This window comes from Buceros rhinoceros, unplaced genomic scaffold (genome assembly GCF_000710305.1).
Source record: "Buceros rhinoceros silvestris isolate BGI_N320 unplaced genomic scaffold, ASM71030v1 scaffold405, whole genome shotgun sequence".
Lineage (NCBI taxonomy): Eukaryota > Metazoa > Chordata > Aves > Bucerotiformes > Bucerotidae > Buceros > Buceros rhinoceros.
In genome coordinates, this window is record NW_010412115.1 from 11,820 (window position 1) to 27,533 (window position 15,714).

Below are 15,714 nucleotides of genomic sequence, written 5' to 3' on the forward strand. Positions count from 1 at the left end.
TTTCAGTTTCTTCTTTTCCCCTTAAAACTCCTTCTGCCTCTAATGAGGCAGACGGAAAACGTTAAGGAATGCGAGGGGTGGTTACCTCGGCCCCTGACCCTTAACACCATATAAATAGGTTTGGCAGATAAGAAGTAAGTTATCTCGCTCTTTCTTATTAAGAGATAGAAACTACGTAAAGTATTAATAATGTGCTTTTGTTTAGTGATATTAGTGAAGTTGTCTAGCAGCAGTGAGGACTGTCTGTAAGTCTGGAAACTGTCTATTTTAATGATTTCCCATTATATACCAAGAACAGATTTTACCGGGTTTTTAATTCCATATACTAAAATAAAAACTGTGAAGAATTGTATGATGAAAATAGCACATATGTCTAGGTTGGAAAGGAAAGAAGGTGCATTTTAATTTCATGGAGCAGATTTTACTTACGACCAAATCTTGCTTCTGTTAATGAAACTATTTTACTTCTATTAATGAAACCTATTTTTGTGTTTTGCAGCTTGCAGACCTGGATTCTATAAAGCATTTGCTGGAAATGTAAAGTGCTCCAAGTGCCCTCCACACAGTTTGACTTACGTAGAAGCAACTTCTGTCTGTCAGTGTGAGAAAGGTTACTTCAGAGCTGAGAAGGACCCACCAACTATGGCATGTACCCGTAAGTCTGATCAGTACCAGTGTCTGCAATTCTCCTGTGTCCCATTTATTTATTTTTGCATTTAAAAAAAAAGGCATGAGTTTGTACATTTTGTGAAGAATTCCATTCGAGATTTGAGTGTAGTACATTTTGTGCCACAGTCCTCTTGTTAAGAGAATTCTTAAAAAACGAACATGTTAAATGCATGAAGTGTTTTAACATCCATTAACACAAGTATACAAAAGATTTAAGAGATAAAACCATTACAAGTACTGTTGCAATAACCATGAGTGTATAGTCATCGTTTTGATATGTTTATGCTGTGTAATGCAGCTCCATGTAAAAATAACTGAGCTGACAGAATTGAACTACTACTGCTACTACTACTAGTACAATTGAACTACTTCCTGTGCTCATGCTAGTCTCACCAAATGGCACTGTAGTGGGCAATTTGGGAATATACCAGGTAATTTGGAGCTGATTTACAAAGTCGTAGACAACTCTGTAATCCTGAGGTCAGTAAGCAGACCAAGACATTGTCCATCCATTAAGTAAATGGTCACTAAAAACGGTATTCCGCAGATCCCAGGCACTTAGCAGAAAGCTGTCTAGTCTAACCTCAGTGTTTTCAAAGTGGAAAACCAAGTCCCACCCTTCAGCTACTTAAGGGACATAGGGTTCAGAAAGGCACCCCAATTCAACAGACACAGTTTGCTGTCAGCTCCGGAGCAAGGCACATAGGCCTATCTTTCTGCACAATAATAAGCAATGTTGTTCCAGAGTTCTCGCAGGAAAATGGTAATTACATTTAATTCCATTTAAATGAGTGCCCCAAGCACAGGCCATTAAAAACTTACCCACCAAACTAACACACATCCCAGGCACTCTTGACAGTTTCATGCTTAGACAAATGGTTTCACTCATGCATTATGCAGATGTGGTTCCATATTATTTATAAGTCATTGATTTTTCATCTCCAAAAGACAGTTCTTCTCTAAAAATATTACTCATACATGGCATCATGTTTCCATAATTATCTTCCAGGGCACAATTTTAAGCCCCACTACCCATTAGTATTGACAAGATAGGGAGGAGCATGAAAAGCCCTGTGGCATCAGGGAGCAAGTACCTACAACACCCTGGTGTTTTGTGAACAAAAGTAACACGTTGAGAGCTGCTTTGACTGAAAACTGTCAGGAAGGACGTGCTGCCAAACCTCTTTGTCCTGCTGAGGATGTCAGCCAAAGAAACCAAGTGAGGAGGGAGAGGCAGGGAAGCAATCATCCACAACAGAGATATCAATGTCCCATTTCATCCTGACTTGGAAGAAATAAGAATTAAAGAGACAGCAAACCACATTTCTGCCTTGCCCTTGGTTCAGTGCCACCATGCATTGCCTCTTATTCAGCCTAGACTGCAAGCTATCAGTACTTCATTGACCGTAACAGCAAATGTATTAATCTTACACCTGTGATAATTATTTCACTAATTGTCAGCTCTGCAAATGACACCAAGATTCTTGACAGGCAGACTACGTTCTTATCTTCTTGCACTTCATCAGTAGTGAAGACTCTGCAGGCCGTGTTATTTCCTAAATGATGTCTTTAGCCCCGCCACTTTCAAATTATGCTCTCAGTTATTAAAATTATGTTTCCGTCATAAATACAACCTCACTGCCTTTGGTGGGTCTGTGGAGATGTGGCTAATTTAAATTTAATAAACAAAGACAGACATATGAGTAGAATTTAGATTATTCCTTCCAAAGTGTCATGCTTTACTGTAATAAAAGGAATTAAAAGTTAGGGGAAAAAAACAATCAATTTTATTACATAGAAAAGGATGTGCAGTAACAAAATTACTTTTCTACATAACCACTTTTGGGGCAGATTTGCATTTTGGTGTTCATTTGGAAATTTATGTCCTGACATGTGAGATGTGGCATAAGAAATTAGAAAATGTTTTGGTGAATTTTTAAATTAAAATTGTTCTTGAATTAAACATTCTCTTCAAATTCAAACATTTTTAACGAAGTGCATTCATGCCTATTTTATTTGCTTCCCCAAGTCCTGGAAAGCAATATGCCTAAGATAGGTAGATACTTTATTCTCTTTTCTTTCATGTATATGATTAGGCAGTATTCCTCACCCCACAGCTTTTCCTCCTACTGGAAAACTTGCATATGCAGCATTATGGAAAATAAGGGCCTTGATTTAAGAGACTATGAAAGTAAGAGTTTAGCTTCAAGCATCCACTTTTTTCAAGATGAGCCTCAAATCTAATTTTATTAATTCTGTGAAAGTGCATACTGTATGCTTTTTCAAAATGGTGCAGTTTCTACTTTTACTTCATGGTAAATGTATTTTGTAAAGAAGAGTGTGCACTTTGCAAAAAAGCATAATAGAAATCTAATTTTAATAAGAGGAATGAAAATTGCATTAGAATATATTGTTAATCCCTTTCTCCTAGCCTTTTTTCATTTGATTGGCACTTGTTATCAATCTCTTGTTGCTATTCTTTCTCCTTATTGTATTTCTTTGCCATCTGCGAGTACTCTGTCAGTGATCCCCCTGCATACACAGTGAGCAACAAATAGCTTCACATCTAATCCCCTGTCTGATGACTCTGTACATAAACTCTAACATTTCCCACTATAATGTAATTGGATAAATTGATCCATCTTTTCAAGGTCAAAGGCAGGCAGGCTTATATTGGGTCCCTGAGTCTGAATGCATCTCTTTTCATGTCATGCTTTAACAATTTTGAACCCAACAAATTTATGCTCTGTTCAATTACCTCTGCCGCAAACAATATCCGCTATTTTTAACAGTCAACACCGTATTCCAGCAGCAAAATGAAGCAAAGGCTTGAAGCCTTTGACTGTATTGCCTATATTGTTATTTTTTTATATGCTTGCTTGCAATTTATCTCTACCCTCAGACTGGAAGTATTGCCTTGCAGAAACTTTGCTTCCATTCTTTCTGTCAGCCTCACATAAAAAGAATAAGTGATTCTTAAAAGGAAAAAATATAATACAGCGTTCTATATGAAGTGATACTACTTTTACCTATGCTAAGTGTGTGTGCGTGTATTAAAAAGCAATTATGAACTCAAGGAGCACAGCCAGATGCTGATTCTGAGTATTTTCAGAAGATGATGGTTAATTTTGCCCTTCCGCTGTAAATTCAATAGTCAAAAAAGATGCACTTCTGAGAGTCCAGTAGTTGGTAACGGACAGCTCTCACTTAAGAAACAACTTTTTTTCCAGACAGTCATCACTCTTTAGTGTTTAAAATATTGCATTGCCCTCACTAGACATTGGTGATGTTCTTCTCTCCTTCCATAAAAGGCAAAATGCACTTCACCTTCACAGAGGGAGAGGATATGCAAAGCACGATGAGGCATAAACTCAGCTCTGCTGCTTTTGGAGTTGGCCTGTTCCTCCACAGGGTATCAATGCCATTCTACTCCACAGAGAGTGCAGAAATACTTCTTATATTACAATTTGTAAATGAAACAAAAGCCGCTGCTCACACTCGGGCTGTGTTTCATCTAAAAAACAGAAGAACTGCATTTTTTTTAATGCTCATCCATGCGTTTTGCTCTTGCATAAAATCCGAAGAATTGTGCTGTGAGGAAAGCATCCATCATTTTCACCAATATATTTGTTTTCCTTAAAAATCAATACAAGGAAATCCCTAAGAGCTTTGCACACAGATGTCTGCAGAAGGGTTATTGCTGCCAAGTTTTTCCAATGTGTCAGATAATCTTTGTATAATTTATAAATGATAACAAAGCAATCAGGCCACATTCATAAAAGCCCAGTGACACGTAATTTAGCTGAATCTGGAGGATTAGTATTAATTGTCTCTCTTTGTTCCAAGTTCTAAATCTTAGTAAATGATTCACTGCATGTCATTACAGCTTAATATTTGCATGAAATCACAGTTTAACTGGCATAATTTAACAGCAATTAAAAAGCTATTTAATCGTCATGCAAATTGGCATGAGGGGCCTTGAATGTGAAGTGTGTCTGAGTTTTTTTGCAGTATTTGCAGGCGGACAGTCATATACTTTCAGACACCTCTAAAATAATTGATAATGTTCTCCCTATTCATTGAAATGTGGATATACGATAATTCATGCTTTCTCTCACAACTGAGGATTAAGTCCCAAATCATGAATATAACAACAACCTTCAGTCTCTAGTACACATAAAAAAATTTTTTTAAAGCCGTATATTTTATCTGCTGTATTGGTTCTTTTACTGATGCCATTACATATAGTACAACAAAAATCTGACAGAAAATTAAAATTGAAAAAAACAGACAAAACTCTCATATTGCGCAGATTCACATTAATTCCTGGTTTGGTCTGTCAAAAAAATTAAAAAATATAAAAAAACCCTCTGCTGTGATTGTCATAATATCTGTAGTTTATGTAAGATTAAATTTAAGCCAGTTTTAAAACATTGTCTCTAGTCCTTTGAGCAATTACGCACATGGTTATTTCTAGGTGCCTGAATATTACCAGTTATTTCAAGGGGATTACTGATCCACTTAGAAGTTACGCACATATGTAAGTGCGGTTAAAGCTCATCCTCCATATTCCTAAAACTCCTCACTGGTTTTAACAGTGGGAATTTGTTAAGAACAGTCATTATTTAATTCTCACAGCATGTTCATAGAGGAAGCATAACGATTCCTGTCTTCCATACATAAATAATAACAACTGAAGTTTAAGTAAACCTGTGCTAGTTTTAGCTTATTCTGATCTCAGGACTGTTTTCCAGAGTAGCTAGAACCATCAACCTCACACTAATTTTATGGGAAGCTTAGAGATTTGTAAAGCTGAGACATGCTAAGGTTGTAGGGGCTTTTAGACCACATCAGCATCTTAAAGGCTGTACCTCAAATCCCTTTTCCACACCATTAGAAAATGATGTATCAAAATAATTAGCCTTTGCTAGCAAGTTGCATTTACAGACAGTTACATATTACAGTATTTCAAATGCTTCAGTTAGTTACACTTACCACAAGGTCGCTGTCGAAGACCAGGAAAGAAATACTCAAAATATTCTCTTTGTCCATAAAAATTGCAAATCACAAATACAATTTTCATCTGACAGATTCCAGTACTCTTCAGTACAAATGAGTCATATAGTGTTTAGCTAAATGATTCCTTAATACACTAAAAAATAATTGGTCTTTACTGTCCGGGGCTTTTTGGCTGCTAACTGTGAACTCTGCACAGATAGGCATACAAATAAATACTCACAGATTCAAAATATTTTAAACTTTCCCATCCACTAAAAAAATGCGAAGCAATTTAACACTTCCAAATACTTTAATTATCAAGTGTTTGAAATCCAACAGCTAACTCATCATTTACTTTAGGACAAAAATAATTTTAATGAAAACCTAGTCCCAGTTATTTAAAGTCAGAAATAAATACTAGAAAGAAAAAAGCAACTCAAATGTTCAACTAGAGTTCCCAGAAAACCTTTATGTTATTACTTCATATTATCACTCCCACACCATACAAACCTTTTTTGCCTTTACAAGCATTCCAGCTTTTATATCCACATTTATGCCATATAAGTAAACAAATACCATCACTTATAAGTTACAAATATTGGTGAATGCTGTCTTTTTTTCTGCAACTATTATTGCTTCTTTCCTTCATTATAGTTAGTATTCATTGTAGCTGTTATGTGTAGGTACAACTCTATAGGACTTTACTACTATATAGTTTATGAGTAAAATGTAAGATACAGTAATGTTTGCTGTTAAGCTATAGCCCATTTTAGTATTCACGGTTATCCTCAGGAATTAAGAACGTGAATAAATGGATTTTTTTCAGTTGTAGGTCTATATTTCAGAACCACTCATGCTCTCGGTTTTCTGAATTGCCTCATTTTGTTCAGTTAAATGAATAGTTGAAAGTTGGAAATTGAATCAGTGTATTAGTGCTGTAGTGATTGCAGATCTGAAAGAAAATAAGAAATAATGGAATTGAATTATTAGGAAAAAGGTAGGTTGGGGGGTTTGCTTGTTTGTTTGTTTTTTGCTGCAATTTGAGATCCTGATCGATGTATGAAATGTTAGGATGAGCTTTGACATTTCATTTTCCTTCCTAATGCAAAGTTCTGACCATTTATCTGACCATTCTTTGGGCACAAGGTCTTGTCCCCATGCTACGAGCTGTAGAACTGGAATTTACAGGAGTGTTGATCAATATTTGTTTGCTTGTTTGTTTAGTTCTTCTCTCCTTGTCTTGAAGTTTTTATAAGGGACATTATGATATTTTAATTATCTGACTCTCTCAGATTTACTATGCCACTTGGTTTGTTGGGCAAAATCCACTCTGTGTAAGAATTAGCTGCTGTTGTTTGCAGATGTTTCACATAAACTTTCAGTCTGCTTAAGAGGCCCAGAAGTAATAAAGAGTTTCAAAGTTTGAAAAGTATCTCAGTTAAAACTTTATACTTCAGTCTTGCTGGTAGGTTGTATAATTCATGAAAAGCTGCAAAGCAAGCTGACAGTTTTCAAAGTTCTGTTAACCACTAGTGAAGCAGTCCATGTGCGCTGTAATTTTATGTTGACAGCTGGGAATGTAATGCTTATTCAACTCATTCGGCTCAAAGAAAACCCGGAGATCACCAGGTGAATTTACCACAGTCATCTCACACATATCAAAACCTGGAGTAAAGGCTTTGCGTTTTGCCAAATCTGTGTTTCTTCCATCATTTCAATGGGCTTATTTTCAGACTATATACAAATTGATTTTGAAAACCGTGTGTTTGGTTGAAATATGTTAAGTGGAGGAAAATAATAGTATAATAAGGAATGGAGATAAGATTACTTAGGCTGCCTTTAACAATTGCTGCCTTTTCTTAACCCCTTCATTAATTTCTCTCTGAAAAACCATTAGGTGGTAAAGTTCTTCCATCAGACTGTGGAAGCTGATATAAAGCCTCAGATGATTTACATGTGATCCCACACAGTAAGTCAGCATAACAGCTTAAAATTTATTGGTCATACCTCAAATGTTGTGGGATCCATGAGAATTGGGTCACTCGTGATTCATCTGACAGTACACAGAGAGCTTTACCACCTGCTTGCTAGCTGAGAGCTTTCCTGTTCTCTCTCTGCCTGTTGCTACTGTCTTTGCATCCCTCCCCACAGTCTCTAAGAATTATTTTTTCTCCTACTTTGCAGCCATCCTTTTAGACCTTTAACTTGCAAGTCTGATGTCTTCACTGTTATCCTGATGCTTATGAGGTGCCAAGTGGGAAAGAAAAAAACTTGTAAACTGTCTCTTGTGCCTAATAGCCTTGGCCTGTAGCCACCCAACTCTGTTAGTGAACAGAAGCAAAGAAATCCCTGGGGATAAGCAATGAAGGATAGAAAAAATGCAGAACACCAAAAAAATTATGTCTTGTAATTATTCCAAAGATGTTATTTACTTATTATTCAGTTTGGGTCTTAGAAAACATCAAAGATTATAACTATCAGAAAAGCCTACATTACTAGACATTAAATAAGGAAATAAATTTTGTGGTTAAAACTCTACCCCACTGTCCCAAAGGATCAAGAGATATTTAGTGCAAAATTGTGTTATCAGGTCTAGTTTTTGGTGACTTTACCCAAGTCATTTTTATGTTGCCTTAAATTATATCTGAATTAATTCTAGTTTATTTAGATTATTCACTGTTTATGATCTCACCCATTTGTTATTCCTGCTAAATTTTTGACGATTTTTAATGTTTGCATTGGTTATTGAAACGTAACACTTTTAGCTTCTATCTGCAAATAATTCCCTTAAGACTAATACGGTTTTTCGTGGGTCCTTTTTTTTTTTCTTTTTTTTTTGGTCCAAAACAGACAACCATCACTTACCAGACTTTCCCCTCCTTCTCTGCACAGGGCCACCTTCTGCTCCAAGGAATGTGGTTTTTAACATTAACGAAACAGCTCTCATGTTGGAATGGAGCCCCCCAAGTGATACCGGAGGAAGGAAAGATCTCACTTACAGTGTCATCTGTAAGAAATGTGGGTCAGATGCCAGCCAGTGTGAGATTTGTGGCGGAGGTATCCGTTTCATCCCCCGGCACACAGGTCTCATCAACTCCTCTGTGACAGTGCTTGACTTTGTGTCACACGTGAACTACACCTTTGAAATAGAAGCCACGAATGGTGTCTCGGAGCTGAGTTTCTCTCCCAAGCAGTTCACAGCTATCACAGTTACCACAGACCAAGATGGTAAGTCCCACCACTGCATGTCTATTACTGTGCACCTGTTGTCTATGAACTTACTAGGGGGATTGTTTTGTTTCTCGGAAGTCTATGTCAGCAAGTTAGGGTGTTTTGCAGATTCTTAAATGTTTCTAAGTGCTTTTGGTGAAGACTTCCAGCTTCTGCTGATGAGGGCATTAAATGCTTTTTGGCAGTTGGCCCTTGACCCCATTACACAGGGCACAAAATACACCTTCCTGTGTAAAACAAAGTGCAAGATTTAATTGCCTGAGACTGACTGTATCGGTGGTTCATCAAAACTGGAGTCTGCATCTGGTGCTTTTCCAAGTCTTTCCTTATGATTTCAGATTTGAAAGAGTAAAACACCACAGGCTATCCTTCACAATTTCACAATTCAAAGGTGAAATGAAAGTGAACTCACTTCCTTTAGTACCTATGTTTCATAGTACTAATACAGGATGCTTCACTGTGAGATATTTCCACATCTGTATGAGCCATTTTCTTAGGTGAGGTGTCCTAGTAGATATTTTTGTTGCTTTAATTGCCCACTTTGCATTATTGTTCTTGAGCTTTTTCTTCCCCCCATTTCAGATTGTCCAAGGTCATCCTTTATAAGAAACATGGGAAACTAAAAGCACTCTATATTTTTGTTTATTTCTGCAACTTTTTCTTCTTCCATCTTTAGAAATACTTACTGTGCCAGAAAACAGCATCATAGGTTACCAGCAAAGCAATCTATATAGCAGTGTTATCTTCTGGCTTGTTTTAGTATAGATGAGAAGGTTATTTCACAATTATCCCGTGCTGACATTTGTTCCAGAAATGTTTTTCACCAACTGTGCAGTGACATTGCAATTGTAGCTAAAGTGTTTAACGTAGAACTGGAACCAAACTGGCAAAACTACTGTTTTGAGATCAAGACTTTTGATATTATGAACGTATTTAGTAAAAGTGCTAGCATTCAGGAGGATGCTGTTGTTCCACTTGTAGGGAGGCCCTGGGTTCTTTCACTGATCAGCTTAGCAAAATTCTGCTTACCTGTGTATCTGGGACAAGTAGTTTTGTTGATAAGTAAGTAATGGCTTGATTGCTTTTGGTCATACAAAAATTAACAGCTTGCGCTGCTGCTGCTGCTGATCATAATGGCAATTATGGTAATACTGATAATATTAATGAAAATGGACTAGAAAAGGCATGAAAAAAAATCACCGTTCATGTGATGATGTGACAGAAGAGGTAATAATATGAAATGCCTAACGATATATGCCTTGCACTGAGAATTGCCTTAAGTTTTTAGGCTATGTATGATGTTGCAAAACTGTATCCCTCTTTTCCTTTCTCCTTAAAGGAAAAAAACATGATGTCAGAAACTATCCCTACGTGTACTTAGTTTTAGATGTTTTGTTTCATGGTACTAAACGCTAGTCACCACCTGGTGACCTCTACACAAAGGTGGAGGTCACTGGAGGTGCAGTTTGTTTTTAAACTGCTAACAGCTGTGTGAACACAGCTTGTGAAGTGTGTTTAAGTGGTGGGCTTTTGAAAAATAATGTGTCTTTTGCTGTTGTCTGTTCCTGGTTTAAGGTTATAGATTTTCACTGCAGTTTACTCAAAAAGGAAAAAAACATTTTGATAATTTTTGACACACTGACAGTAAGCTCTAGAGTGTTGACTGCTTGCATTCCCTAAAATAATTCTTAAATTACTTAAAGTGCTGTTGGAAGGGCTTCAGAGAATTTAAGACCAGATTTCCAGAATATCTGTCAATTTATTTGGATATGAAAAGACAGCTTTGCAGGAGAAAGCATTGTTATAGATGAAGTAGAGGCATCTATAAAATGTAGTTCTAAAGGCACATGAACTGTGTAGTTCTATACAATCATAACCTTGGTAACTATATATTTAGAAGTGAAAGACAGAAAGATAATGTCATATGAAATATGGAAGAAAATTAATGAAGTTTTCATTGGTGGAAATTACTGAGAGGACAATAAACATTTTTTGTGTGTTACTTTAATTCTTAAATAAGAAGTGATATGCCAAAAGCTGGAGTATCTAAGCTCGGAAAACGAAGCTGTGGAAGTAAAGCTTCAGAACTTTGCAGAGATTTTATTAAAGTTTATACAACTAAATCACATTGAAGTTCTCAGATAAAACAATTAGTGACATTTTTTATTTTATTAGCCAGCTCTTATTAAACAATTGACAGTTTTACTTTTGCTATATTTATCAAAAATACTAAATAATTGTCTTTATATTGTATTTCTTTTTCCTTCTATACCACCAAACAGTAAACTCACTGTTACAATTTTTCCTTATAATCTTAATTATACTGAAATGGACAGTACTTATTGCATGGTGTTGCAGATTTGTTCACATGTTCGTATAAAACAAAGATCCAAGATTGTACTCAAGACATGACAACAAATCAAGAATATCTTGATGTTTACAAGGACTGCATTAACAGAAGTCCAAGCATATTGGTTTAAAACTTCTTTTGCTTTTGAAGTGTGTCTAATATAAAAGATCTAGATCTATAATAAATATTCCTACACAGCATATTTATCCCACGTTCATACTACCTTTTTATGAGTAATCTTTTCATACATACTGTTTTAATGGTTTTGGTGTACTTATGATGAGCTAGACCTCATTATAAATATATAAATTGTTTTCTTCAATTGTCATATATTTGTTAAGAATATAGAATAATATCTTTGGCTGTTGCAAATCCAGACCTTTCTGTTAGCTACGATAACTTGCAATAGCTGAGGAGCTAGCATTTTGTTTTCTTTAAGCATATCGGATTTACTTTCCTCTAGTGGCACTTCTTTTTTGATAGTTTATGTGAAATTAACAGATAATTCTTTATACGTGCGAAATTATTAGCTTTTCCTTCAGGGTTTTTTCTCTCTTTTTTGGAGAAGATATTGCAGTTGGCATTTTGCTGAATAAAGTAATGCAGTGAAGAGTACTGTGGGCATCCACAGAAACTGAAGAATTGTGTTCTACCACAGTCAGTGACTAGAGTAGTCTGAGGGCATCAAAGAGGGAGAGTATTTGCTGACAGGAGAAGTTAACTAATTCGAAAGTGATTAAGGCTCATCTTTATGCACAGAGCTCTACCACAACTAATATTAAAATCTTAACTGCCTCCTGATGCAATCACCAACATCACCAAGATTAAATGCACTGCTCAGCTCTAACAATACCAAAGCAGATTAAAGGAATGTAACACTTTGAAAACACTTCGCAAACTGCATGCTGCAAACTTCCCTGTGATTTGATGACTAAAGCATTACCAGACCTGATGAAATAGTGAAAAAAAAATATTACTATTAATGTAAGTCATATAAAATAAACTTCGTAGCATTCATAACTTTTTAAATTTTGTACAAGTATTCATAAATTTGATATTTGTTTTTTTTTCCCCTGAGCATCATGAGGAAACAAAATTTTTGTGGTCACATTCTCTGTCAGGCATCATAAAGAACTGTGAGCCCATTAGCCAACATGAGTTCAATAAAAGAGAAAAAGATTTCACAGATAGTATCCTCTCTCAACAGAAGTGTGAAAAATGGTCACAGACTCACCAAGCTGTTAGTTGCATCTGCAGGTTGAAGAGCAGGGTTCAGCTACGTAAGCCTTGCTTATTGGACTAGAGATGGCAGCTGACTCGCCGTTTAACTTGTCTGTTGTCTAATCAGTAAAGAAAGAACAAATGTAGTTCCTGTATGATCACAGCACATGCCGTGTCTTTTCCAGCAAGTCTGGCAAACAAGGTCAAGGTAGGGAGGGATGTGTTAGGAAATGGGGATGTTGCAGATGGAGAGATGAAGGAAGTGAGCTGTATACTACTCTTGCTTAGCTTTGTTTCAGAATATTTTTAGATATTAAAATAATCCCTACTTTAAATTCAGATAAATGGACAAACACAAGGAGATTCTGATCAGAAAAGCACTTAAGCAAAGTCCCTGTTCAAGGAAGAACATTAGCACATATTAAGTGCTTTTCCAAATCACTGTTGAAGTAATTTGTAAACAACTGAAAGGTAAAACATGTTTTCAAAAAAGACTCATCAAAAAATGGTTAACAAAACTGTTGTTTGGAAACATGCCTGGATGCCTTTTCTTTATGGGAGTGAGAAAGTTTTATACCACAGTAAATATGCTGAGTATAAAGTATTTGTACTCAAGGGACTTTAAATGATTGTGTGAAGAAACAGAATTATATGCTGAATTGTAATTTATGTTTCTCTTATGACTAATGGAAGGAAGACACATCTCACTTTATAACTTTCTTAGCATGTTTTGAAGTCTGTGTTGCCTGAAGAAAATTCAGAAGTACTTGAGGTTTTTCATGCATAATTAAAGTAGTAAATCATGAATAATTAAGCAAAACAGAACTTAAAGCAATAGTTCCTATTTCCAAATAGTAGTCCACATACACAATCACTCAGTGTTGTCAATCATGTGTTTCATTCCTTGAGAGCAGAGGGGGTTTGTAACATTGCACTATGCAGAGTGAAGGTAGAGTCAGGAGACATACCCAAGTATATGATTATACAGACAGCCCGCTCCCTTTCAGTCCTCCATTTCAGCTGCGTCACTGAGGACTGGCACTCTGTAGCTATAGTGTTTCTCTGACTGAATAATTTCCTCATCGTCCAATCTACATCTTCACTACATCATGCCTCTTCTGTGGGACTCCATGCTGGTATCCTCAACTCACCTTTCTCCTGCAAGTCCCACAGTAGTGATCTCCCCTAAAATCACAGTCCATCCATTGGATGCTTTGAGGATATCATTCCATTTGCGGGTTCCTTCCTTAGTGGAAAGTTTACACTAGAGAAATAACCATTCTGTCATTGTTTCCTGGAAATCTCATTTTCTTCCTCCTCAGTTCTGCAGTTTGTGAGTGACTCTGGTTTCCACGACATCAAAAACCTGCTACCAGTGGACAGAATGTGAAGTATGAGAGATGTCTCTCTGTTTGGGCACACACCTATCACTGCATTAAATACCTGTTTGCTTTTGCTGTGTCTGTCTAGTGTTGACAGCCTGTGACTAGCTTATGTTTTCTGGTAGATTCTGAAACTGCAAATCTGACAGGGTTCCTTTGTCTAATACATTTTATTTTATATGAACCATTGGCAGATACATCCTAGGTGATAAAATGTTACCTAATCTGATGGTAAAATCTTGCCAGTGTCTGAAAGGGGTTGCCTTTTATCTAATTCCTTTTTTACAAATAAATTACAGCTAATTCATTATTCCTAGTGCAGGTGGCTCCTCAGACATATTTGTAGCCCAGTGTGGACAGTCTGTAGCAACAGCAACTTCTTATAACTCTCTTAGATCTGTGGGAAGTGAGGAATGCATGGATGGATTTCAGTGTCACACATGACTGTATTACCATGAATTAACAGAATATAGCATTATAATAACAATGCAGATGGTGTAAGTTATTAAAAGCCTCATCCGACTGTCAGAAAAGCATCTTAGTGGCACTACTAGGACAATTTATCAGGATTAATCTTTCTGGCTGATGACAGTATAGTTTCAGCATGCTCCTTGGGATGGCAGGAGAGTTCCCTGTTCACTCATCCTAAGTTGCTTCCCATAGTAACATCTGACTTTCACCCGAGACAAAACACAACTTTCCTTCCCCACCCCTGACCCCCCCCGCCGAGTCTCAAATCTCTGCAGATGTGATTGTCCTTTGTACCTTTAAAGTCAAGAAAGCTTCTCTTTTCATAATGACATGATAAATCCCTTTGACCCTCCTTCCAAACTGTTTGTGTTAATCATTTATAAATCTAAAGGAATAACTATTTCTAATCATTGATTATTGAAACAGAATAGCAGGTCACACCAAAGCCTGTTATGAAACAGTCACAAAACGACCTCCATCAGATACTGCCAGACTTCAAGCCACATGAAAAAAGGAGCGTGAAATTTTCAAAGATGACCATATATGATAAATTTATAGCATTTGTTTACCTGACACCTACAGCTGTATTGATAGTTCTATCAAACCTTGTACTGTCAAGGGAGCAGTGTGGAACAATGCTGCTGCTGCTCTTCATATGAAAAATTTCAAGACAAGTATAAACTAGTTTGTTAATGGCTGGGGAAGTCTGTAATTGTCCATACTGAATGTGACATGAAGACAGTAGGAAGGATTAGTAACTAAAAAAAAATGGTGGAGATGATGGAGATACTTCCTGTTTTAAGTCACTTCCGAAAGACACATTTAATGACTATTCAGGCAAGTCCATTAAACTTTATGAATGCATATGCACATTTATGTCAGTGTGTATATAAATTAAGCATTTTCAGCTGGAAAGAAAACCACAAAGCAAAAATATGAAATAGCAGTTTTCAGACTTCTTCAACTAATATTCTGTTGAGCAGTCTTCAGGTCTGCGAAAATTCAAAGTTTTGAGGCAAGGTCTTTGTGCAGCATGGTTATTACCCGCAGATTTTTGCCTTCCGGTCACCTCTGTACATATAGAGTACTTTACATATATTCCTGATTACCACGCAGTAATTATAGGTAAAAAATGGCTTTTAAAACAACCTTGATTTATAGTTCAAAGATTTTTAAAATACTTATAAATTTTATTTAATGAATATGTTCTTTTTCTGCTGGCAGTTACTCTGCAGCCAGTTCTTAATGCAGCATAAGACAGCCTGATTTCATTTACTTTCGTTTCTTGTTCACCAAGCTAGTCAGAATATGCATAGTTTAAGATATGTTTATCTAAGTTATGCAATAGGAAGAGAACAAAATGAAATTCTAGTTTGAAGGAGGAAGGGAAAG

General features: G+C 36.3%; 1 protein-coding gene across 1 annotated transcript in view; it reads left to right on the plus strand.

Moving 5' to 3' along the window:
• Nucleotides 1–499: 499 nt before the first annotated feature.
• Nucleotides 500–15,714, plus strand: part of EPHA6 (EPH receptor A6) — a gene marked incomplete at its 5' end in the record, with an annotated part of 223,512 nt that continues 208,297 nt past the window's right edge. Inside the window, 2 exons of the mRNA XM_010136236.1 lie at nt 500–655; nt 8,560–8,895. Coding sequence (XP_010134538.1) covers nt 500–655; nt 8,560–8,895 — 492 coding nt within the window. The remainder of the gene's footprint in view (nt 656–8,559; nt 8,896–15,714) is intronic.